The following is a 21,133-nucleotide window of genomic DNA, read 5'->3' on the forward strand; positions in this document are numbered from 1 at the left end:
TCTCTCTCTCTCTCTCTCTCTCTCTCTCTCTCTCTCTCTCTCTCTCTCTCTCTCTCTCCCCGTCTCTCCTTCTTTCCTTCCATCCTTCCTTCTGTATTTTCTCCTTCTCTTTCTATCTTCCCTTCCTTTCCTTGGTTCTTTCAAGGTCAGAACATGAGCTTCAATCTTGACTTTTCCATCTGACCCTCTTTTTGCTAAATAATCCAACATCCCATATTCAGTTCAATTCCCCAGCATTCATCATGTCTACATCACATAGGGGCAGCAAAGTGGCTCTGTGGATAGGCAGCTGGGCCTGAAGTCGGGAGGATCTGGGTTCAAATTTGGCCTCAGATACTTCATAGCAGTGAGACCCTGGACAAGTCACTTCACCTCAGTCACCTAGCCCTTACTGCTCCTCTGTCTTAGGCCTGGTAGGATCTCAGGACAGAAGGTGAGGGTTAACCAAAGAGTCCGGGCCATGTGCGGAGAATGGTGCTGGGCCCGGAGGACAGGAAGACAAAGGAAGGGCCCGTCTCTGCTTTGCAGAAGCTTCTCCTTTCCTGACTGGGTCAGAAGCTCGATCCAGCCTTTGTGTCTCTTTATTTATGAGCTGTTCTACGGCTCGTGGAGTGCTTTGTGTGTGTTGCCCGCAATCCTTAGAGCAGTGGGTTCAGGCTTGCAGCAGAGCCGGACGCTGCCCTCTGCGTTGTGGTGCCCCGGGCAGAACGCTGGCTTGCCACGCTCCCAGTGCCAGGGAGGGCAGGTCTCCCAAGCTCAGAGGGCTTTGTCCAAGGGTTTGCTTTGGGAAGCCGGAGAGGATCGGAGGCAGGAAGGATGACCCTCGGCGTGGGGGGTGCTGGCTGCCCGCTGGCTCGCTCACCGGGCCCTTTCCTCCCCTTCCGTCCTGCGTGATGTACTCTGAGGTCTGGCGGCTCTTCATCCCTGAGCAGGAGGGAGACTCGGGACATAGGAATGGTCTCCCGTATTTAGCTTCTCAGCCTTGGCGTCCCAGAGGCAGAGGAGGCTCGGTCCCCAGGATGCCGCCACTCTCCAGAGGAAGTGACCATGGTGGATACAATGGCTGGGAGCTTGCCTGGCCCTGAAGGTCCCTGTTGATGTTGGCTCGGAGGCTGCTTACACTTGGGCAAGATGGGAAGGCCACGCCTGCTAGGTCCAAGGCCACTGCCCAGGGGAAATGCCACGACCGACCGAATGGCCTTTGTTCTGCCCACTTGCATCCCTCGGTCCAGCATTTTCATCCCAAATACATTCTTCTGGCCTCTGTTGGACTTCCAGGATTCTGGACCCAGAAAAACTCTGAGCTTGGCCTCTCTGGGCCTGAAGTTCTCTCCCAAGAGGAAAAGGAAGTCAGCCTGTTGGAATTCACATCGACTCCCCTGGACCAAAGGGAGGCCAGGCCTGGACTCTTGGCTGGAAGCACTGGCCACAATCGGGACTTTTAACAAACTGCCATTTTCCATCGTTCTCTTCCTTTCATCCACCCGAGTTAGGTTTGGGGATGTAGCTGTCACGGGCATGAGAAATCTGGACGAGACAGCCACGGGAGGTCTGGGTCTTAGTTCTCTGATGCCTTAATGCCATAAAGCATGGTTATTTCTGATGGGCAGCAGAAGCACAGACCTTGTCCAAGACACAAGAGACCACTGAGGGAATGCTTTGTTCATTTAGCAAGCATTTATTCGGTGCCCCGCTATACACGGAGCAGGGTAGGCGGCCGCAGTCACAGAGAACCACCTTTGGCCCGGCGGCGTCTGATTAAATGAAATCATTTCTGTAAATGGGGCTGTAGAAATGTTAGGGATGTTCTTGTCATTGTTGTTACCTCTTCTGCGGGAAGAGCTGATGAAGAGGATGGTTACATGATGCCTACTGTGTGCCACGGAGCCCCAGAGACACGGAAGCCAAGACAGTCCCTGCCTGCGAGGAGCTCACAGCCTTGCTGGGGAGACAACGGACAATCAACTGTGGACAAGCACGTTAGAAACGGCATAAATGGGAAATAACTGATGGAGGGAAGAAGCTAGCCTCGAGGGACGGAGGTGGGGGCAGAGAAGGCTTCTCGTACAAGATGGCACCTTGACTGAGGCTGGACGCAAGCCAGGAGGCAGCAAGGAGGAGGCTGTGGGAAGAAAGACATTAAAATGGGGAACGCCAGGAGGTCAGTGCCGTTGGTGAACAAAGAGTACGTGGTGGAGAGCGGGAGATGTGAGAAGACTGCAAAGGCAGATTCTGAGGGATTCAAATGTCAAACAGAATTTTATATTTAATCCTGGAGGTGATAGGGATGCACTGAAGTTGACCAATGGGGCAGGGGGTGACCAGAAGCTGATGAAGTCACCACGTCAAGGAGAAGAGAAAGACACTTCCTGTCAGTGGGGTGTGACCTGGAAGAAGACCCCACAAAAGAAACAGAGGAAGAGCTGTCAGAGAGGCAGGAGGAAGGGCATCTGGAAAACCTAGAGAGAAAAGAATATTGCGGGGAAGAAGGCGATAAGCCATGCCCTGGCCTGATGAGAAGTCACAAAGGATGAGAATGACGAAAAATCCATTGCATTTGGCAATTAAGAGATTGTTGGGATGTGACCGTTGGCCTAGCCTTTGTCTTTCTGTCTTAGAGATGTTATTGAGACAGAGATAAAAAAAAGAAAAAGAAAAAGAAAAAGGGATCCTTGGGAACATTGGAGAGCATTGAATGATGAGGCCAGAAGCCAGACCACTGAGAGTTAAAAAGAGAGGGGAAAAGGAAGGAAGGAAAGAACCCTATTCTTAGTGATCTTCTCCAGAAACTTAGCCACAAAAGGCAGGAGCTGGATGGGAGGTTCACTAGTGGGCATAGAGAGAGCAGGCAGGGACTTTGGGGGATGGGGGCACAGGAGCTTTGCCCAGTTGCCACAGCCAAATCAAGGCCATTTCTGCAAACATTCTCCTCGACCTCTCGGCAGCCTTGGACGTTGTGGATCATCCTCTCCTCCTGGAAACGCTTCTCTAGGTTTTAGGGCTCTCCTACTCCTTCTCAGGCTCTTTTGGGCAGCAGGGGAGGAGCCAGTAGCCAGGGAGAGAATGAAGACAAGCGGGGGAGACGAGATGGCAAAGGGGGCGATCTGTTGGAGGAGACCAGGCAGAATGGGGTCTCTCGTGCAGCCGAGGAATCAGGTTCTCTTCATCTGAGAGGGAGCAGAGGAGGAGATGATAGCAGAAAGCCTCTGAGTGCTGGAGACGAGCAGAGGACAGAGAACTCCCGGCAGATGGCCTCAGTGTTTTCAGCAGAGTTTGAAGGCCACGTTTGGTCTTTCAACCCATCCACAAAATTGAGTCCGAGTGGATAGAATGCTGACCCAGGAGCCAGGAAGCTGGGAGCTCCCTCCGACTTCCTTTTCCATGCTCGTTCCCAGGGCACCCTCTTCTGTGGCCTCCACAGTTCAGCCGGCCCTACCTTCTCGCTGTCACCTCGCCCAGAACGCGCCATCTCTCGTCTCCAGACTTGTGCACGAGTCATTCCCCCTGCTGGAACGTGCTCCCTCCCATCTTTGCCTTTTAGAATCCCTGGTTTCTTCCGAACTTGGCTCCAGGCTCCCTTCGAGGTGAAGCCACGGCCCACCCCACCCCCAGCTCCCGGAGCCCCCCGCCCTCCCCAGACCGGCTCAAGTGTTTATGTTGTGTCTCTTCGGAAGAGTGGAAGCTCCTTGAGGGCAGGCATTATTCTGTATTGTCTTTGTAGCGCTTCACTGTACTGGATGGTCAGTCATTGAGTCACGTCCAGCCCTCCACGACCCCGTGGACCACAGGCAGCCATGGCTTTGCAAGGACACTCGACTGTCCTTTGCCATTTCCTCCTCCAGTGGGAGCTCTCTCTCTTTTTCTTTCTTTTTTTTTTTTTAAACCCTTCACTTCTGTGTATTGGCTCCTTGGTGGAAGAGTGGTCAGGGTGGGCCATGGGGGTCAAGTGACTTGCCCAGGGTCACACAGCTGGGAAGTGGCTGAGGCCAAGAGGTGATGCCCACCTGTGAGGGGGCCCCGTGGGGCACGGAGGGAGCTGGGGTGAAGGGAAAGGGTGCAAGGGACGCTCAGCCTCTTGTCCGTTGTCCCCCCAGATCCTGAACCCGCCTCCTTCTCCTGCCACCGACCGCTCGTTGTATAACACGGAGATGTTCTACTCTTCAAACATTCCTTCGACCACGAGGTCGTACAGGTACGAGGTTCTGTCCCAATCCCGGTGCCGGAGCGTGGGCCCACGTGCCTGCCTGCTGACCGACCAGGGGTCCCCCACATCCCAAGGGGGGAGAATGAGACCAGAGACTTATAGCAGTCGCTCAGCGGGGTCGTGCCGGGCTTGGGCCTGACAGCCAGCTCCCTGATTCCGAGGTCATGAGCAGGGAGGACCTCCGAGGCCAGCCAGTGCAGCCACCGCCTTTGACAGAGGGGGAAACTGAGGCCTCAGGCTTTACACAGAAATAGTAGGCCAGCCTCAGAGGGGGGATTTAAACCCCGGTGCCTGCAGCGTCTCTACCACAGGGCAGCCTCCTCGGGACCATTTTCCTGTGCCTCGGCGTAGTCCCTGGCAGACGTAGGTGCCCCGGGTCAAGCCCCTCTGGAAGGGCTGGAGGAATAGCCGGGCAGAGGATTCCCAACCAGGAGCTGTCCAATATGGCGGCCTTGGGGCCCTTGGAGTGGATCCTGGGAGCAGCCACAGGGTTTGGGGCTCCAGCTCAGAGATGTGGGCCAGACCGATGCGCAGAGGCAGGGGGTACAGAGGAGGGGCCCGACCCCCTCGTCCCCCCAGAGCTCATTCGCTGGCCGCTGCTTAGTAGTGGCGATGGGGGTCTCCGGGGCCGGAGGGGGAGTCAGGAGCCATCTTGAGTGTTCCGGTCTGCTAGACCCTAAGTGTCAGAGACAGGATTGGAACCCAGGACACTCACATTTCTAGAGAGCTTCAAGTTCCTTAAAGCACTCACAGGAGCCTCGTAGTGACGTGGCTACAAGCGGGGCTGTCCCTGTTTTACCAAAAAGGAAAAACTGACCCTCAGGGAGGGGCCTTGAGCTCGCCGGCGATGGCCGGGCTGGTTCTTTGGACTCCAGGACCCAGAATTGGCCTGCCAGCTGCCTGGGCCTGCCTTGTGTCCCGGAGCCCCCTGGCGCTGAGCTTCTTCCTTCCTTCCTTCCCCCCTTGGCAGGCCGTACATCATCCGAGGGATCGCGCCCCCCACGACCCCGTGCAGCACGGACGTGTGCGACAGCGACTGCACGAGCAGCCGGTGGAAGGCCAGCAAATACTACATGGATCTGAATTCGGACTCAGACCCCTACCCGCCCCCTCCCACGCCCCACAGCCAGTACCTCTCCGCAGAGGAGAGCTGCCCCCCGTCACCAGCCACCGAGCGGAGTTACTTCCATCTCTTCCCGCCACCCCCCTCACCCTGCACAGACTCCTCCTGACCTCGGCCCCACCGCCTGGGCCCGCTCCCCCTCTCCCCTGTAAATATTTTTAAATATGAACAAAGAAAAATATATTTTATGATTTTAAAAAATAAATAAATATGGTTGGGATTTTAAAACACGAAAAATGTGAATCCTACCAGGGCGGGCAGGGCTGGGAAAACTCTGTACAGAGGAAAAATATTTATAAATTTAATTTTTTTAATCGAATCCCCCTTCTTTCTGTGCTGTGCTTGGCTCGGGGTCCGAGTCCTCCAGTCGGCCTGCCTGTGGCGCGAACGTATCCTGGGACCCGGCTGAGTTTCGGGTCATCGGCTCACTCCGGTTCGTCTCGTTGGCCCGGCCCGAGGATCCCACTGCCGTATGGGCCTTAGGGTCACTGTTAAAGACCTCACAGACTCTCAGAGTGGGAAGGGCCTTCGTGGCCCCTCATCCACGGCAGCCTCGGCCCAAAGGCCCTCGAGAAGGGGAGCTCCCGACCACCTCTCCGAGCCAGCCCAGCGCTCGAGTCCAAGCGAAGTTTCAGCGTTCAAGTGTTTCTTCAATGGATGCCTTTTAGCCCTAAGAACGGACCTGGCACAGATTGCCTCGTTTCTGAGAAATGGGCGGCGAGGGGCGCCCTCCCGCGGTTAAAGAGAGGGAGGAAAAGGAGGACTCCTGACTCAGTTCCACAGATGAGGTGGGCCAAGAGGCTGCCATCAGAGTGCTGGACTTGGTTTGCTTTATCCATCGACTGACCATCTCCATTTCCCGGCACTTCTAGGTCAAGTGCGGCAGCGTCTGAGGAAACCTCATCGTTGGCCAGAAGCTAACCGAACAGCAGAATCATGAGGTGGGACGTGAGGCCGAGAGAGAGTCATAGGGGACCTCAGAGTCCGACTTGTCCAAACCAGACCCAATGTGGATCATCCAACCTTTGTCGGAAGACCTCCAGGGAAGAACCTGCCACCTCCCCAGGCCACTCATTATGCTTCAGGGCAGCACCACTAGCTTGAGAAAACATCCTTCTGTCAAGCCTATCTCATGCTTTGCACTTTGCACCTTTAGAAAGTATAGAGTCCAAGCCCGTGTTTTACAGAGAAGGAAACTGAGGCGATAGGCCTTGCCCAAGGTCATACAAGCAGTAAGTAGAGTCTGGATTTTTGTCTACAATTTAATTCAACAGATGCCTGTTTAGAGCCTACCGTGGGCCAGATATCATCTCCACCAGGCTGATGAGCTGGTGCTGAAAATTCACCGGCCCACCAACTTGCAAGACAACATTTAAAAGTGGCGCCAGCCCTGGGCCGTTGCCCCTGCTTCTTCAGGAAGGGTAGCAGACGGCTAGGAAAGAATACCGAAAATCCCACAGTTCTTTGGTCCATCCACAAGCCCCACGATGGCCGTCGGTCCTCTGAGCGGGAGATCCTTGGCAGACGGCCAATCAGGAGCTCAATGTTCTTGCTACAAACGAAGGGGGGACTCCCAGGCGCTCCCTAGAGAGGCCGAGAGGGGCTGGTGGAATGGGTCTTGTCCTAGTTCCGAAGCTACCGGAACTCTTCTTTCATGGGACGTTTGTTCTTCACTTGCTGCAGTGCCAACGTACTAACCAAAAAAACAGGATTGCCAAAAATGTCATCATGAAAAGAATTCCATCTTCTGCACCCACATCAGCAGCTAAAGTCAAGATCGTAGTGAAATTCTTTAAGGACCTGTCAAGACTCTCAGCGAGGAGTTCCTCACTTGGGCTCTAAGAACTAGTGCCAGATTCGGAAGAGAGAACGCGGGCCCAGAGTCAAAAAGACGAGTTCAAATTTGACCTCAGATGCCTTATTAGTTGTGTGACCCTGGTCAAGTCACAGCCTCTAGTTGTCTCACTTTCCTCTTCTGTTAAATGGGGATAATAACAGCACTTATCTCCCAGAGTTGTTGTGAGGACCGAATGAGATCATAATTCCAAAGTGTTTAGCTCAGTGCCTGGCACACAGTAGGGACTTTATAAATGTAAGCTATTTTTAAAAAATTTAACAATTGTATTTCAATATAATTGGTTTTCTTTCTCATCCTCTGTGTTTTATGCAGTTAAAGCTGTTCTGAAAAGGCAGCTATAAGCTTCACCTGACTGCTGGCCAAAGGAGTCAATAACTCAAAAAAGATTGAGAACTCCTGCTTCTGGAGGCAGCTAGCTGGCTCAGGATTTATTTATTTATTTGTTGTTTTTTTTAAGCCCTTAACTTCTGTGTATTGGCTCCTTGGTGGAAGAGTGGTAAGGGTGGGCAATGGGGGGTCAAGTGACTTGCCCAGGGTCACACAGCTGGGAAGTGTCTGAGGCCAGATTTGTGGCTCAGGGTTTAGAGCCAGGACTGGAGATGGGAGATCCTGGGTTTATTTTATTATTATTATTTATTATTTTATTTTATTTTTTAAAACCCTTATCTTCTGTGTATTGGCTCCAAGGCAGAAGAGTGGTAAGGGCGGGTAATAGGGGTCAAGTGACTTGCCCAGAGTCACACAGCTGGGAAGTGTCTGAGGCCAAATTTGAACCCAGGGCCTCCTGTCTCTAGGCCTGACTCTCAATCCACTGAGCTATTCAGCTGCCCCAAGTTCCTGTGTTTAAATGTGGTCTCTGACACTTCCTAGCTGTATGACCCTGGGCAAGTCACTTAACCCCCATTGTTAGAAGCCAAAACTTAGTAAGTAAGGGGTTCTGCTCAAAACCAAGTGAACAATGGTTCCACGGTCAGCTCAGACCATTGACTCATTACAGCTAAGAAAAGAACTTAAAATCAAACAAGGAGAGAGAATAGTTACGAGAAAATAGTCATTATGTAAAATTGACATTTAACCTGGAATTATAGAAGCAAGCTCTTGAAAAGGGAAAAATGGGAAGGGGCAACCGGAATGCCATCTACACTGGTTATCACCATTTTATCCTGAAGTGAAACCAATGCCAATTAATTACTATAACAAGGAAACCAAAGGAGACTGGAGAATGTCTTGGTCAGCAGACATTCAGGGAGAGATGGCTGCCAGAGGCAGGTTTGGTTTAGACTCTAAATTTATTGATAAAACTTTGGGAAAAAGGATGACGGATAACTATGAGTAGTATCTTCTCCCAAGTCCGAATCCATGGAAGGCAAAACTGATCTAAAGAGAGCAAAGGCATTCTGTTCCAGGATAAAAACAGAAAGAGGGCAAACTAAAAAAAAAAAAAAAGATGGAAAAGATCTGCAAGAAGTTATGACAGCAATCTTTTTTCCATTGAGGGCAGTGTGTCATTGCACTTGAGCCCTGTCACCACACTCCCTGAGGTGCTTTTGGGGAAGAAAAAGGGCCCATTTGTTTTTTGTTTAAACTACACAGATAGGCGATCCATAGTGGAAGGGATACAACAGGGAGGCCTTTGAAAGGCCACTTTGCAAGGAGGTGACCAAAGAAATCTTGGACCTTAATGATTTAAAAAAAAATTGTGACAGAGAAAACAAAGCCAGCTGCCATGCTTTACTCCTGCTTGTCTATCACTATACAATCTCTTTGGGGGTTTTCTACTTACAAATCAAGATCATCTGACCTGAAGATGTAGAGCAATTATTTTGTGTATGTGGGATGTAAATTGTGTTGTTTTCATCCGCACGCAGGGCATTGTGAGCCTCCTAATCAATCTAATTTCTCACAGGAGGTTGGTCTTACCATCCACACGGGAAAGACCAGATGGATGAAGGATGTCTAGTGCCAAGATTTCAACATTCATCTGAATGGAGAGCTTGTGTAATAGGATGTGTTAGGACATTAGGACAAATTTTCAAGACAGATAGATATTGAGCCGTCACCAGAATTGGAAAAGAGGAGGATAGGCTAGATTGATTGACTTTGGGAAAATGGCGAATCCCTTTTACTAACCCCAAGCTTCCCATAAGAGCAAAAGCCCATCTCTTGAATACAAATGTTTTGCCCGTGTTGCTATATGGCAGTGAATTTTGGAATCCCCCTGCCTCTGAAGAAATAGAGATGAGCAGCACACAGAAGGCAGTGGAGAGGTTCATGGTGGGTATGAGCACCTGCACTGTAGAATCAATAAGAAAGGCTAAAGATGAATAGGAGGAGTAAAGGGTGTCATCCAAGAACTGTGTGACAAGGAGACAAGATGGGCTGGTGATGGGGCGAGGGCGAATGATGACAGCTGCTCAGCCTGGGGGCTCCATTGGCACCCACATGACATCAGGAAAAATCAAGGAGGTTTTATAGCATGGCGGGTGGTCCCCCTGTCGTGAACACTTCAGAGGACATAGATGAGAGTCACAGAGGATGGGCAGCTGTGGTTGGAGAAGAGAATACACGAAGAAGCAATGGGACCACAGCCTTGAAAAGTAAATTAAGGTCGAATGATGGGATGGCAAATATCAAACAGAGGAGTTTCCTTGTTATTTTCAAGACCACTGAAGTCCGGTGTTTGACAACTCCAACGATCCAAGATTTGGGGACAAATCCCTGTTTGACAACAGTTGCTGGGAAAACTGGAAAGCCGTGTGGCAGAAACTAGGTATAAACCAAACCTCCCACTATATACCGAGATAAGGTCAAAGTAGATACATGATTTAGATAAAAGAGGGCATGCCATAAGCAAATTAGGAGAGCATGGAATAATTTACCTGTCAGATCTATGAATAAGGGAAGAAATTATGGCCAAAAAGGAGATAAAGAACATTACAAGATGTGAAATGGATAAGTGATTACATCAAATTAAAAATGTTTTGCACAAACAAAACCAAAGCAGGCAAGATTAGAAGGAAAGCAGAAAACAGGAAAAATGTTTACAGCAAGTTTTTCTGATTAAGGTATCATTTCTCAAATATATAAAGAAGTGAGTCAAATTCATAACAATACAAGTCATTCCACAACTGATAAATTGTCAAAGAATACAGACAGTTTTTAGAAGAAATTGAAGCTGCCTATAGTTGTATAAAAATGCTCCAAATCACTTGAGGTACCACATGAACAGTTAGGTAGCACAGTAGATAGAGTGCTAGGTCTAGAGTCAGGAAGACTCATCTCCTTGAGTTTGGATCTGGCTTCAGACACTTAACTAGCTATGTGACCCTAGGCAAGTCACTTCCCCCTGTTTGCCTCAGTTTGTAAAATGGGCTGGAGGAGAAGTGACAAACCACGCTGGTTACCTTTGCTAAGAAAACCCCAACTGGGGTCATGAAGACTCAGATATGACTGGAAAATGACTAAACAACAGTAAGAAGTACCAATCACATCTATCAGATTTGCTAATATGATAAAAAATGAAAAAGACAAATGTTGGCGGGATGTAGGAAAAAAGGAGAAACTAATGCATTGCTGGTGGATTTGTGAACTGATCTGACCATTATGGAGAGCAATTTGGAGCTGTGTCCAAAGGGCACCATGCATGCACTGTGACCTAGTAATGCCAGTATTAGGTCTGACTCTCAAAGAAATCAAAGAAAAAGGAAAAGGACATATTTGTACAAAAATATTGATAGCTCTTTTTCTGGGGGCAAAGAATTGGAAATTGAGGGGTTGCCCATCAATTGAGAATGGCTAAACAAGTTGTAGTATATAATTGTGATGGAATACTATTATGCTGTGGGAACTGATGAATGGGAGGGCCAAGATGGCAGAGAAGGTACAGATCCTCATCTGTTCCCTACCAAATCATTCTCCAAAAATTGATATAAATCCTTAGAAAGAATTCTGGAGCAGCACAACCCACAGTTTTCCAGCACAGAACAATGTAGATGGCCAGCACAAGGGGTCTGGTGCCCTGGGGCGGAGGTGGAGAGCGACTTGGCAGGGCAGGAGCCACCACTACAAACGGCCTTGGGCAGAGCTGGAATGGCAGCCAAGGCTTCTGGAACTCTCAGTCACACATGCTAAGAGGGGGTAGGACAGTTGCTCAGAAGGAGATTATAGGGGTCCCTTTGCTGGCTCTGGGTGCAAGACTGGTTGCGTTGCCCGTTCACAGATCCAGGTTGCAGTCAGAGGCCCTGCTCACAGGGTGAGGAGGAGCATGAGCAGACACCAGAGCTTGTGGCCACAGGGGAGCAGGGAACCTGCTTAAGGTTACTCACAGACCAGAGCACAGGCTCAGAGACTATTAAATCCACGTCTCTATATCATACTACCCTGGAAGAACTGAGAGCAGAGAGATTCCCAGAGCTAGCTCTAAAGGTAGTGTAAAGATCAGAACATAGACTAGTTGAGCAGGAACCATACCTCTCCCTAGATCTCACCCCTTGGACACTCGGAAAACTTGTATAACTTCAGAACCAGCTCTGAAAACAGCAGTATAGAAAAAGCCTGAAGCTTGGCACAATGTCTTTTTAATCCCAGCTGAGCAGAGTCAAACTTTAATATAAAGTTCAAAGTCAAAAAAATTGACTGGAAAATGAGCAAACAATGATGACAAAAAAAAAAAAAAAAAAAAAAGAATATGACCATAAAAAAGCTACTATGATGGCAAGGAAGACCAAGACATAAATTCAGAAGATAACAATGTGAAAACAGCTACAAAAATACCTCAGAGAAAAATGCTAATTGGACCGAAGCCCAACAAGAATTCATAGAAGTGTTAAAGAAAGAAATGGGTAGGAGCAGAAAAATTGAGAAAAGAAATGAGAGTAATGCAAGAAAATTATGAAGAGAAATTACCAGCTTGGTAAAAAAGGCACAAAAAATAAACTGAAGAAAATAACATCTTAAAAACAGAATTAGCTAATGATAAAAAAGAGGCACAAAAATTCACTGAAGATTTCTTAAAAAGCAGTCAAATGAGAAAAGAGGTATAAAACCTACCTGAAGAAAATAATTACTTAAAAATCAGAATTGGGCAAATGGAAACTAATGTACTCTATAAGATATCAAGAAGCAATAAAAAAAAGTTAAAAATGTAAAAACAGGAGAAAATCTGAAATGTCAGGAAAAAAATTGACTTGGAAAATAGATTTAGGAGAGAATTTATTTTTATTTATTTTTTTTAATCTTACCTTCCGTCTTGGAAAAAATACCGTGTATTGGCTGCAAGGCAGAAGAGTAGTAAGAGTAGGCAATGAGGGTCAAGTGACTTGCCCAGGGTCTGTGTAAATAGAATTAGCTCCAGCCCATTAATAGTCAAAAATCTACTCAACCCAGGCGTGCTAATGATGTCACTCCCACCTCCCTTAGTGGGGAGGGGAGAAGAGTTACCCACACGTGACAATAAGTAACAAATCAAGAATAAGGGACTGCCCTTTGGGCAGTCCAAATCAATGTAGAAACTGCCATTTGTCCATTTGAATTAGAGGTGGACCACAGGAAGTGATGAAAGACACATTCTCTTTAAGTAAGTTAGTGAACTTCCTGTGGGGGCAGTTGTCCTCTGGAACTGGAAGAAGAAGCATCTCCTGAGACCACAGACAGATTACGCTCTATATTGTCACGTGGGTAAGTCAGGCTGACTTCCTTGGCCTAGCTGGGCCAATTCTAAACTCTGCCTATCTGGCTGTTGGGCCCTGTGGCTTACAGCTTCATTATTAAGCTTTATAACCTTCTTCTCTCTCAGTCCAGACTGGACTATCCTCTACTTTTCTCTTTATTCCTACTTTTACCTACCTGATTGTAAATAAACTCTTCAACCCGATGCTGACTTGGGTCTGATTTAATTACGGAATCAACCTAATTGTTGATTCCTGGCGGCCACACATTTTAATATGTACCTATAATACCTAAATTTTAATCCTTACAGGTCACACAGCTGGGAAGTGTCTGAGGCCAGATTTGAACCTAGGACATCCTATCTCTAGGCCTGGCTCTCAATCCACTGAGCTACCCAGCTGCCCTCTCAGGAGAGAATTTAAGAATTACTATATTACTTGAATGTCAACATCAGAAAAAGAAGCTAGATATCATATTTCATAAAATTATGAAGAATAACTGGCCCAATATCTAAGATTCAGAAGTTAAGTAGAAATTGAAAAAATTCATCAATCACATCTTTTTAAAATAAATTTATTTATTCATTTAAATTTTGCCATGGTTACATGAATTGTTCTTTCCCTCCTCTCCTCCCCCTCCCCGCCAATAGCCAACAAGCAATTCCATTGGGTTTTATGTGTGTCATTGATCAAGACTTATTTCCATATTATTAATATTTGTACTAGGGTGATCATTTAGAGTCAATATCCCCAGTCACATCCTCATCGAACCAAGTGATCTACTCCCACAGTTCTTTCTCTGGATGTGGAGAGCATCTTTCTCTTAAGTCCCTCAGAATTTTCCTGGATCATTGCATTGCTGCTAGTAGAGAAGTCCATTATATTTGATTGTGCCACAGTATATCTGTCTGTGTACAATGTTCTCCTGGTTCTGCTCCTTTCACTCTGCATCAATTCCTGGAGGTCATTCCAGTTCACATGGAATTCCTCCAGTTCTTTATTCCTTTCAGCACAATAGTATTCCATCACCCTCAGATACCACAATGTGTTCAGCCATTCCCCAATCAAATGGCATCCCCTTATTTTCCAACTTTTTGCCACCACAAAGAGCGTGACTATAAATATTTTTGTACAAGTCTTTTTCCTTATTATCTCTTTGGAATATAAACCCAGCAGTGGTATGGCTGGATCAAAGGGCAGGCAGTCTTTTAGTGTTCTTTGGGCATAATTCCAAATTGCCATCCAGAATGGTTGGATCAATTCACAACTCCACCAGAAATGCATTAATGTCCCAATTTTGCCACATCCCCTCCACCATTCATTACTCTCTCCTGCTGTCAGGTTAGCCAATCTGCTAGGTGTGAGATGATACCTCAGAATTGTTTTGATTTGCATTTCTCTAATTTTTAGAGATTTAGGACACTTTCTCATGTGCTTATTGATAGTTTTGATTTCTTTATCTGAAAATTGCCTATTCCTGTCCCTTGCCCATTTATCAGTTGGGGAATGACTCAACAATCACATCTTGAAAAAGATCCAAAAATGAAAACTTGGGAATATTATAATCAAATTCTAGAGTTCCCAGTCAAGGAGAGAAAATCACAAAGAGCCAAAAAAGAAAGAAGTAAGATATTGTGGAGCCACTGTCAGGAACATACAAGATTTAGCGGCTTCTACATTAAAGGATTGGAGGGCTTGGAATATGGTATTCCCGAAGGCAAAGGAGAGAAGATTACACCCAAGAATAACTTACTCAGCGAAACTTCAGTATAATTCTTCAGAGGGAATTAAATGGGTATTCAATGAAATAAAGGACTGCCAGGTATTCCTGATGAAAGGTCAAAGCTGAATAGAAAATTTGACCCTCAGACTCCAGCCTGGAGAAGTGTACAAAGGTAAACAGTGGCCATAAGGAACTCAATAAAGTTAAATTGTTTACATTCCCTTATAGGAAGATGTTACTTGTAACTCCTTAGAGCTTAATCGTTCGGAAGTTAGGAGGAGTCTACACGGAGGGCAGGAGTGTGAATCAATTATGTTGGAGTGAAGGAGTGAGAAAGAGGGAGACGCTGAAAGAAGGGGGGAGGGAGAAGTAGAAGGCGGAAATGCCAAGCACCCTAAAGTGAAAATATGGTGTTTGCACCTAAAAGGCTGATAGGCTGGCCGCAGCAGGCGGTGTGTGTGTGTGCGTGTGTGTGTGAACACTCTATATGACATCTGATGTTTCTAGAACTCCATTACATATATTATGTCATATAATATAGTATTACATTATGTTATCTGCAGCATGAATCCTGGGCGACTTGAGGGCCGACTCCGAAGGTTGGAGAGAATAAGAAAGATCTCAGAGAAGGCGCTTCCTGCTCTGTGCCTGGAAGGAAACCATATTCTGAGGACCAGGAGAAGAGAGCGAGATCCGGGCAGCGGTGCCAGCCGGTGCCAAGGCAGGGATTAGGCTACCGCAGGGTGGGGCGGAGGGAGATCAGAGAGACCAGTTTAGCTGACCAGTGTCAGGAGAAGAGCATGATGGGCAATAGACTGGAAAGGCAAGTGGGCTCCAATCACGAAGGGTTTCAAATGACAAATGAGTTTCTATTTAAGCCTGGATGTCACAGGAGACCCCTGGAGTTCATTGGGCACCCAGGTGGGGGTTATTTGTTCTTTTGGAAAATCATCTCTGCTGCTTTGTGAAAGATGCATTAGGGGGCAGCTGGGTAGCTCAGTGGATGGAGAGTCAGACCTACAGATGGGAGGTCTTGGGTTCAAAGCCGGCCTCAAACACTTCTCAGCTGTGTGACCCTGGGCAAGTCACTTGACCCCCATGGCCTACCCTGACCACTCTTCTGCCTTGGAGCCAATATTGACTCCAAGACAGGAGGTGAAGGTTAAATAACCAAACAAATAAATAAATTAGTGAATTAATTAATTAATTAGAAAAAAAGCTACATTAGATAAGGGAGAGATTTGAGCCTGGGAGACCAACCAGAGAGCTGTTGTTACTGGCCAGTGGGGAGGTCCGGAAAGGCTGAATTAGGGGGTGTCTGGGTCAGAGAAGAGAACGGACATGAGAGAGGCTCTAAGGGCAGAAATAGGAAGATCTGGTCACTCGTTGTATATGTGGGCTTGAGGTTCCAATCCTGGCAGGCTTAAGCAGAAATGGAGAAGCTCAGAAGATGGCCAGGCTGGGTGGGGAAAGACCCCGAGTTCATGACAACCTTGAGACGTCTTCTGGGCATCGGGCTGGAAACACGCAGTGGGGGCTTGGTGAAATGGAGCCTCAGGAGGAGACTGTGGTGGAGACATGGATTTGGGAGCCGCCTGCATGTGGCTACTCTTTAAAACCGTGGGAGAGGGCAGGGTCACCAAGAAAGTAGAGAGAGAAAGCAAAACCTGGGAGCCTAAGATGGGGCCAGGGGAACCCCCCACCACCATTATTTATTTATTACTTTCCCTCGCAGAATCAATCCTGTGTATTGGTTCCAAGGCAGAAAAGTGGTAAAGGTGAGGCAATGGGGATTAAGTGACTTGTCCAGGGTCTCCCAGCTAGGAAGTGCCTGAGGCCAGATTTCCTTCTTTCTTCTTTTCTTTTTCACTTATTTGTAGAAATAATTTTTATTTTTTTTTATTTTTTTATTTTAAGACTTTTGTTTAATTAATTAATTTAGAACTTTTCCCCATGATTATAGGATTCATGTTCTTTCCCTCCCCCCTTTCCACGCCCTCCCATAGCCGATGCAGGATTCCACTGGGTTTTAATGTGTCATTGATCAAGACCTATTTCCATATTATTGATATTTGCCCTGGGGCGCTCATTTTGAGTCAATATCCCTAATTATAGCCTCATCCTCCCATGTGATCAGGCAGTTGTTTTTCTTCTGTGTTTGTAGAAATAATTTTTAACAATTGTTTTTTAATTTTTTTTAAACCCTTAACTTCTGTGTATTGGCTCATAGGTGGAAGAGTGCTAAGGGCTAGGTAATGGGGGTTAAGTGACTTGCCCAGGGTCACAGGCAGCTGGGAAGTGTCTGAGGCCAGATTTGAACCCAGGACCTCCCGTCTCTAGGCCTGGATCTCAATCCACTGAGCCACTCAGCTGCCCCTAACAATTGTTTTTCCACATTTTAGAATTCAACTTTCCTCCCTCTCTCTCCCCCCAGGCAATGTCTGATTCAGGTTATGGCTCTACTTTAAGGCCAGAATTCTCGAACCCAGGACCTCCCATCTCAAGGCCAGACTCTCAATTGTCTGAGCTGCCTTGTTGCCCTGGTTCAACATGACCATTATTACCGCCATCACCATCACTCATCACCCCCACCTTTCTATGGCGCTCAACATGGCCAAAGCAGGTTCCACCTAATTTGACTCTCCGTCATAGGGTGATTTGAATTTGAAGTGACTTGTCCAGGGTCACACAGCTAATAACAAATCATCCGTTTTGAAAGCCAGGATGCAGCTCCTCCAAGACCACTCTGTCACCTTCCACTTCCTTCCACTCGCTCCATCTACCCACAATGCATTTGACCCAGCTGACCAGAGAGCCTGCCTCTGCGTGACCCGTCCTGCAGGGAGGTCCGTCCGTGGGGTCTTTTCGACAGAAGCCGAAGCAAAGAACAAGAGGGAGGAGTGGTGCCCCATCACCTCTCCCCAGATGAGGGCAGCCGCCTTCGGATGGGCTACCCGGCCTCATGTCTCTCCCCACTGCAGTCTGCCCTATGCTGATGCCGGTGGCGCCTCCTAAAGTTGAGCCATGCCTCCTGCTCAGTCAATCCAGTGGCGCCTGCTGCCTCGGCTCCGCTTATAAAGCCCTTCGCTTTTTTCTAGCCTCCTCGGACATCACCTCCTTCTCTGTTCTTCATACCAGGCTTTTGTGCAGGCTGTGCCCCGTGCCTGAAGCACCCTCCTTTGCTTCTGTCTCAGATTCCTGTTTTTCCTTTAAGATGAAACACATGCACCACTTTCTGCCGGAATCCTTTCCCAACTACCCTGTCTCTTCCCACTGTTGTCCTTTCAGCTACGCCCAAATCTTCTTCTTCTTTTTTTTAAATTTAAAACTCTTTTTCCCTCTCATGACTCGATTTCTGACAGTTGTTTTCTGATAGAATCTTCACGCTGATTCTTCCTGACCTCACTTGGGGTTTTCTCGGCAAAGATACTGGAGTGGTTGGCTGTTTCCTTCTCCAAGTCATTCTGCGAATGAGGAAACTGAGGCAAATGGAGTGAAGTGACTTGTCCAGGGTCACGCAGCTAATACTCTGAAGCTGGATTTAAACCAGAAAGATGAGTCTTCTTGACTCCAGGTCCAGCGCGCTATCTGCCGCACCCCGTTTCTGCTTGGCATCGGCTCCTGTCGTTTGTGTGGTGTCCTTGCCTCGGCTGCCATCAGAATGCCGGCCCCTGGTCTTGTTCTGGGGCCTAGAGCAGGGCTGGCTGCCCCGTGGGTGCTTCATAAAGCCTTGCCGTTTGGTGGGTGGCCTGGAGAGGTATTGCCGTGTCGCCGGCAGGGAGGGGGCTGCACTCTGAGCCAGCCCGGATGGGCGACTGTGGACGGACGTCCCGCCTGCCGGAGCCCCTCTTTCCCTATCGGTGGAGTGAGGATGAGAGCGGCCAACAGCCCTGCCTCGCCACAGTCCCTCCCACAGCCAGGCTCCCCCGGGGCGCCCCTTCTTCGGAAGCTCAGGGGGTGGGTGTTCCCCTCCCACCCTGGGCCCCTGCCTGCTGGACCCAGTCTCCGAGCCAGCCGCTCTGGGCTCTGGGTGACGGCTGCCATCCAGTGGCCAAAACTCCTCAAAAATCCTCAGGCTGGGGATTCGTTCTGAGGACTTCCTCCAGGAAGGGCCTTGGAGGGGAGCCCACAGGAAGCCCAGGAGGTCCCCCTCCCTTAGTCCTGGGGGAGAGCTGGGACTTCCCTTCTGCCCTCTCCCCTGCCCCCTGCTCCTGCCCCCGGGCAGCCCACCCTCAGGCACCCTCCCAGAGCCCAGCTCTCCCTTTCTGAGGCCACGTGATGGCCAGAGGTTTCAGCCAAGGAGTTAGTTATCAGATCAGGAGATCTGGGTTCGAATCCAGGGTAGATGGACACCAACCAGCCGTCGATTTTTCGGGGAGAAGCTGGCATAGCAGAACTTCCTGTGGACCTGCCAAGGTGGAGGAGGCTGGCGTTAGGGGGGAGGGGCCAGAAATCAGAATGATTTCTTCCATACAAGCCTGTCTGAGTCTTGAAAGGTTGAAGAACTTGTCTCTACTCCCACAGCTGGTTAGCTGAAGCAGGATTTGAACCCAGGACTCCCTGGCTGCTGTCTGGAGTGATCTGCTACCATTGTCTCAGTTGCTAGGATGAAAAATCTCCAGCTTCAGGATCTTCCCATTGATGTCTCTTAAATACCTGCCTGGGACTAAATAATGCTTTAGGGTCTCACCAGTAAGCGAGCCCCGAGAAGGCCTGGGTGCAAAGGCCGAGAGGAGGAGACCAAAGCTTCCCCACCTGGAAACAAGAACCACATCGGGGAGCCCAGGGGGTCAGGGGGCCCAGAGGGTCAGGGAGCCCAGGGGGTCAGGGGGCCCAGGGGCCCAGGGGGTCAGGGGGCCCGGGGGAAGGTGCTGGGTTCAGATTCTGGCTTTACAGTCTGTGTGACTCCTCCTGCGGCTCAGTTTCCTCAACTGGGCGACTGGCCTTCTGAGCCTCTTCAAATGTGGACGGAGGGGTTGGTGGCGGTGGGGGCTCCCCAAAGTGTAGGCCGCTGGGGTGAAAACCAAAAGGAGGTGACGGGACCCTCCTGAACTAGGCCCCCCAGTGGGGCTGCGTGGAGGGAGACACGAGGCTGTCATTCTCAGCTTCTCGATGGTTACGTCGCTGCCTCCCCCCATCCTTAGGGACGAGTCTGGCTGGGAATCCAGGGAGCTCACAGCAAACAACGCCTCAACAACTCTTGGGCTCGACCCACACGCAGGGATGGACGAGGCGGGCCCCTTGGGCTAACCTAGGCGGGGCCAGGGGCTGTGATCACCCCCGTTTTACCCCGGAGGAGACCGAGGCAGGCAGGGTGAAGTGACTGGCCCAGGGTCACCCAGTTAGGAGGCCTGCACTGGGCCAGTTTGTATAACGACTGAGATTTGTAGGCGGATAAACCCTCGCCCCTCACGCCCCCAGGCGGGTCTGGGCTCTCCCAGGCGAAGACCCGGTGCTCGAGGCAGAATTCGAACTTGGCTCCCCACCCCCACCCCTACCCCCACCCCCACGGCGGGGCAGAGTCGAGCCTGCGCTTAGAGGGACACCACCCAGGCTCGGGGAAGCCTCCGAGCGCGATCGGGACCCGGGAGGGGATCCGCTTTTTCTCGGCCTCCATCTCCCCTTGGGTAAAATGGGAGCGCGCGACCCCATGGGGGTGGCTGTGTGTTTGGAGGGCAGCCGCGGCAAAAGGGGGAACGGTGACCACCGAGGTCGAATGCCCCGCGCCTCGGGCCCCTCCGTTCCCCCGCCAAAAGCGAGGCTGGAGAATGCGGGCATCGATCCCGCTACCTCTCGCATGCTAAGCGAGCGCTCTACCATTTGAGCTAATTCCCCGTGCCGGGGAACGGCGGCGCGTGGTTGCACACATTCGGATCACGTCATCGTGGCCCCCGCGTCCCCGTTCCAGGCCCGCCCGCCCGCCTGCCTCCGCCCCCATCGCCGGGTCTTTATTGGCTGCCTCCGGCAACTGGCTTGGAAACCGGGATTGGCCAGGCTCGATTTATTTTTAAAAAGCAGCGTGTACACTGACTGGGCGCTCGACCTGTCTGTCAACTCGGGGCTCCGCTGTTGCTAAGGCGGAAGGGGAACTCGAGAGTCTTCTTCCTACTTCTCATTTGCTCTTTTACGACCCCTCCAGCGGGAGCTTCCGGAACCGTCAAGTCCGTAGGAAAAGAATGCGCTCCGAGTGTTTGATTGACGGACGCTCTCGCCCAATGGCTGGAAGGCCTCTGCAACCTCCGACAGACCCAATAGAAATTAGGGGTGGGAGATTCCCCCCAATGAGCGTGACTCTGGGGGCGGCTCCTGGACGGTGATTGGGGGAAAGCCGTCCGGGGGCGGGCGGAGTCCAAGTGGGGGGAGCTCCGGGCCTGCTGGCTGGGGACGCCGCCATTTTGGGCGCTTCGCGGATGGTGTCGGGGAACGCGCTTCGCGCCTGAGCGCAGCCAGCGGCGGGGCCGGGTGAGCGGGCGGGCGGGTCGGAGTGCGCGCGGCAGGGTCGGGCCGGGCCGGGCCGGGCCGGGGGCGGGAGGGCGCGGGACCCGCTGGAGCCGCCCCG

General features: G+C 50.0%; 1 protein-coding gene and 1 non-coding gene across 2 annotated transcripts in view; one reads left to right on the forward strand and one right to left on the reverse strand.

Moving 5' to 3' along the window:
* Positions 1-5,626, forward strand: part of LRP5 (LDL receptor related protein 5) — a 130,889-nt gene extending 125,263 nt beyond the window's left edge. Inside the window, exons 19-20 of the mRNA XM_044682058.1 lie at positions 4,095-4,192; positions 5,175-5,626. Coding sequence (XP_044537993.1) covers positions 4,095-4,192; positions 5,175-5,436 — 360 coding nt within the window. The 3' untranslated portion in view covers positions 5,437-5,626. The remainder of the gene's footprint in view (positions 1-4,094; positions 4,193-5,174) is intronic.
* Positions 5,627-20,336: 14,710 nt separating this feature from the next.
* Positions 20,337-20,409, reverse strand: TRNAA-AGC. The gene has a single exon. It is a non-coding gene; the product is annotated as a tRNA-Ala (tRNA).
* Between the last annotated feature and the right edge of the window lie 724 nt (positions 20,410-21,133).

Source organism: Gracilinanus agilis, chromosome 6, assembly GCF_016433145.1.
Source record: "Gracilinanus agilis isolate LMUSP501 chromosome 6, AgileGrace, whole genome shotgun sequence".
NCBI classification, from domain to species: Eukaryota; Metazoa; Chordata; class Mammalia; order Didelphimorphia; family Didelphidae; genus Gracilinanus; species Gracilinanus agilis.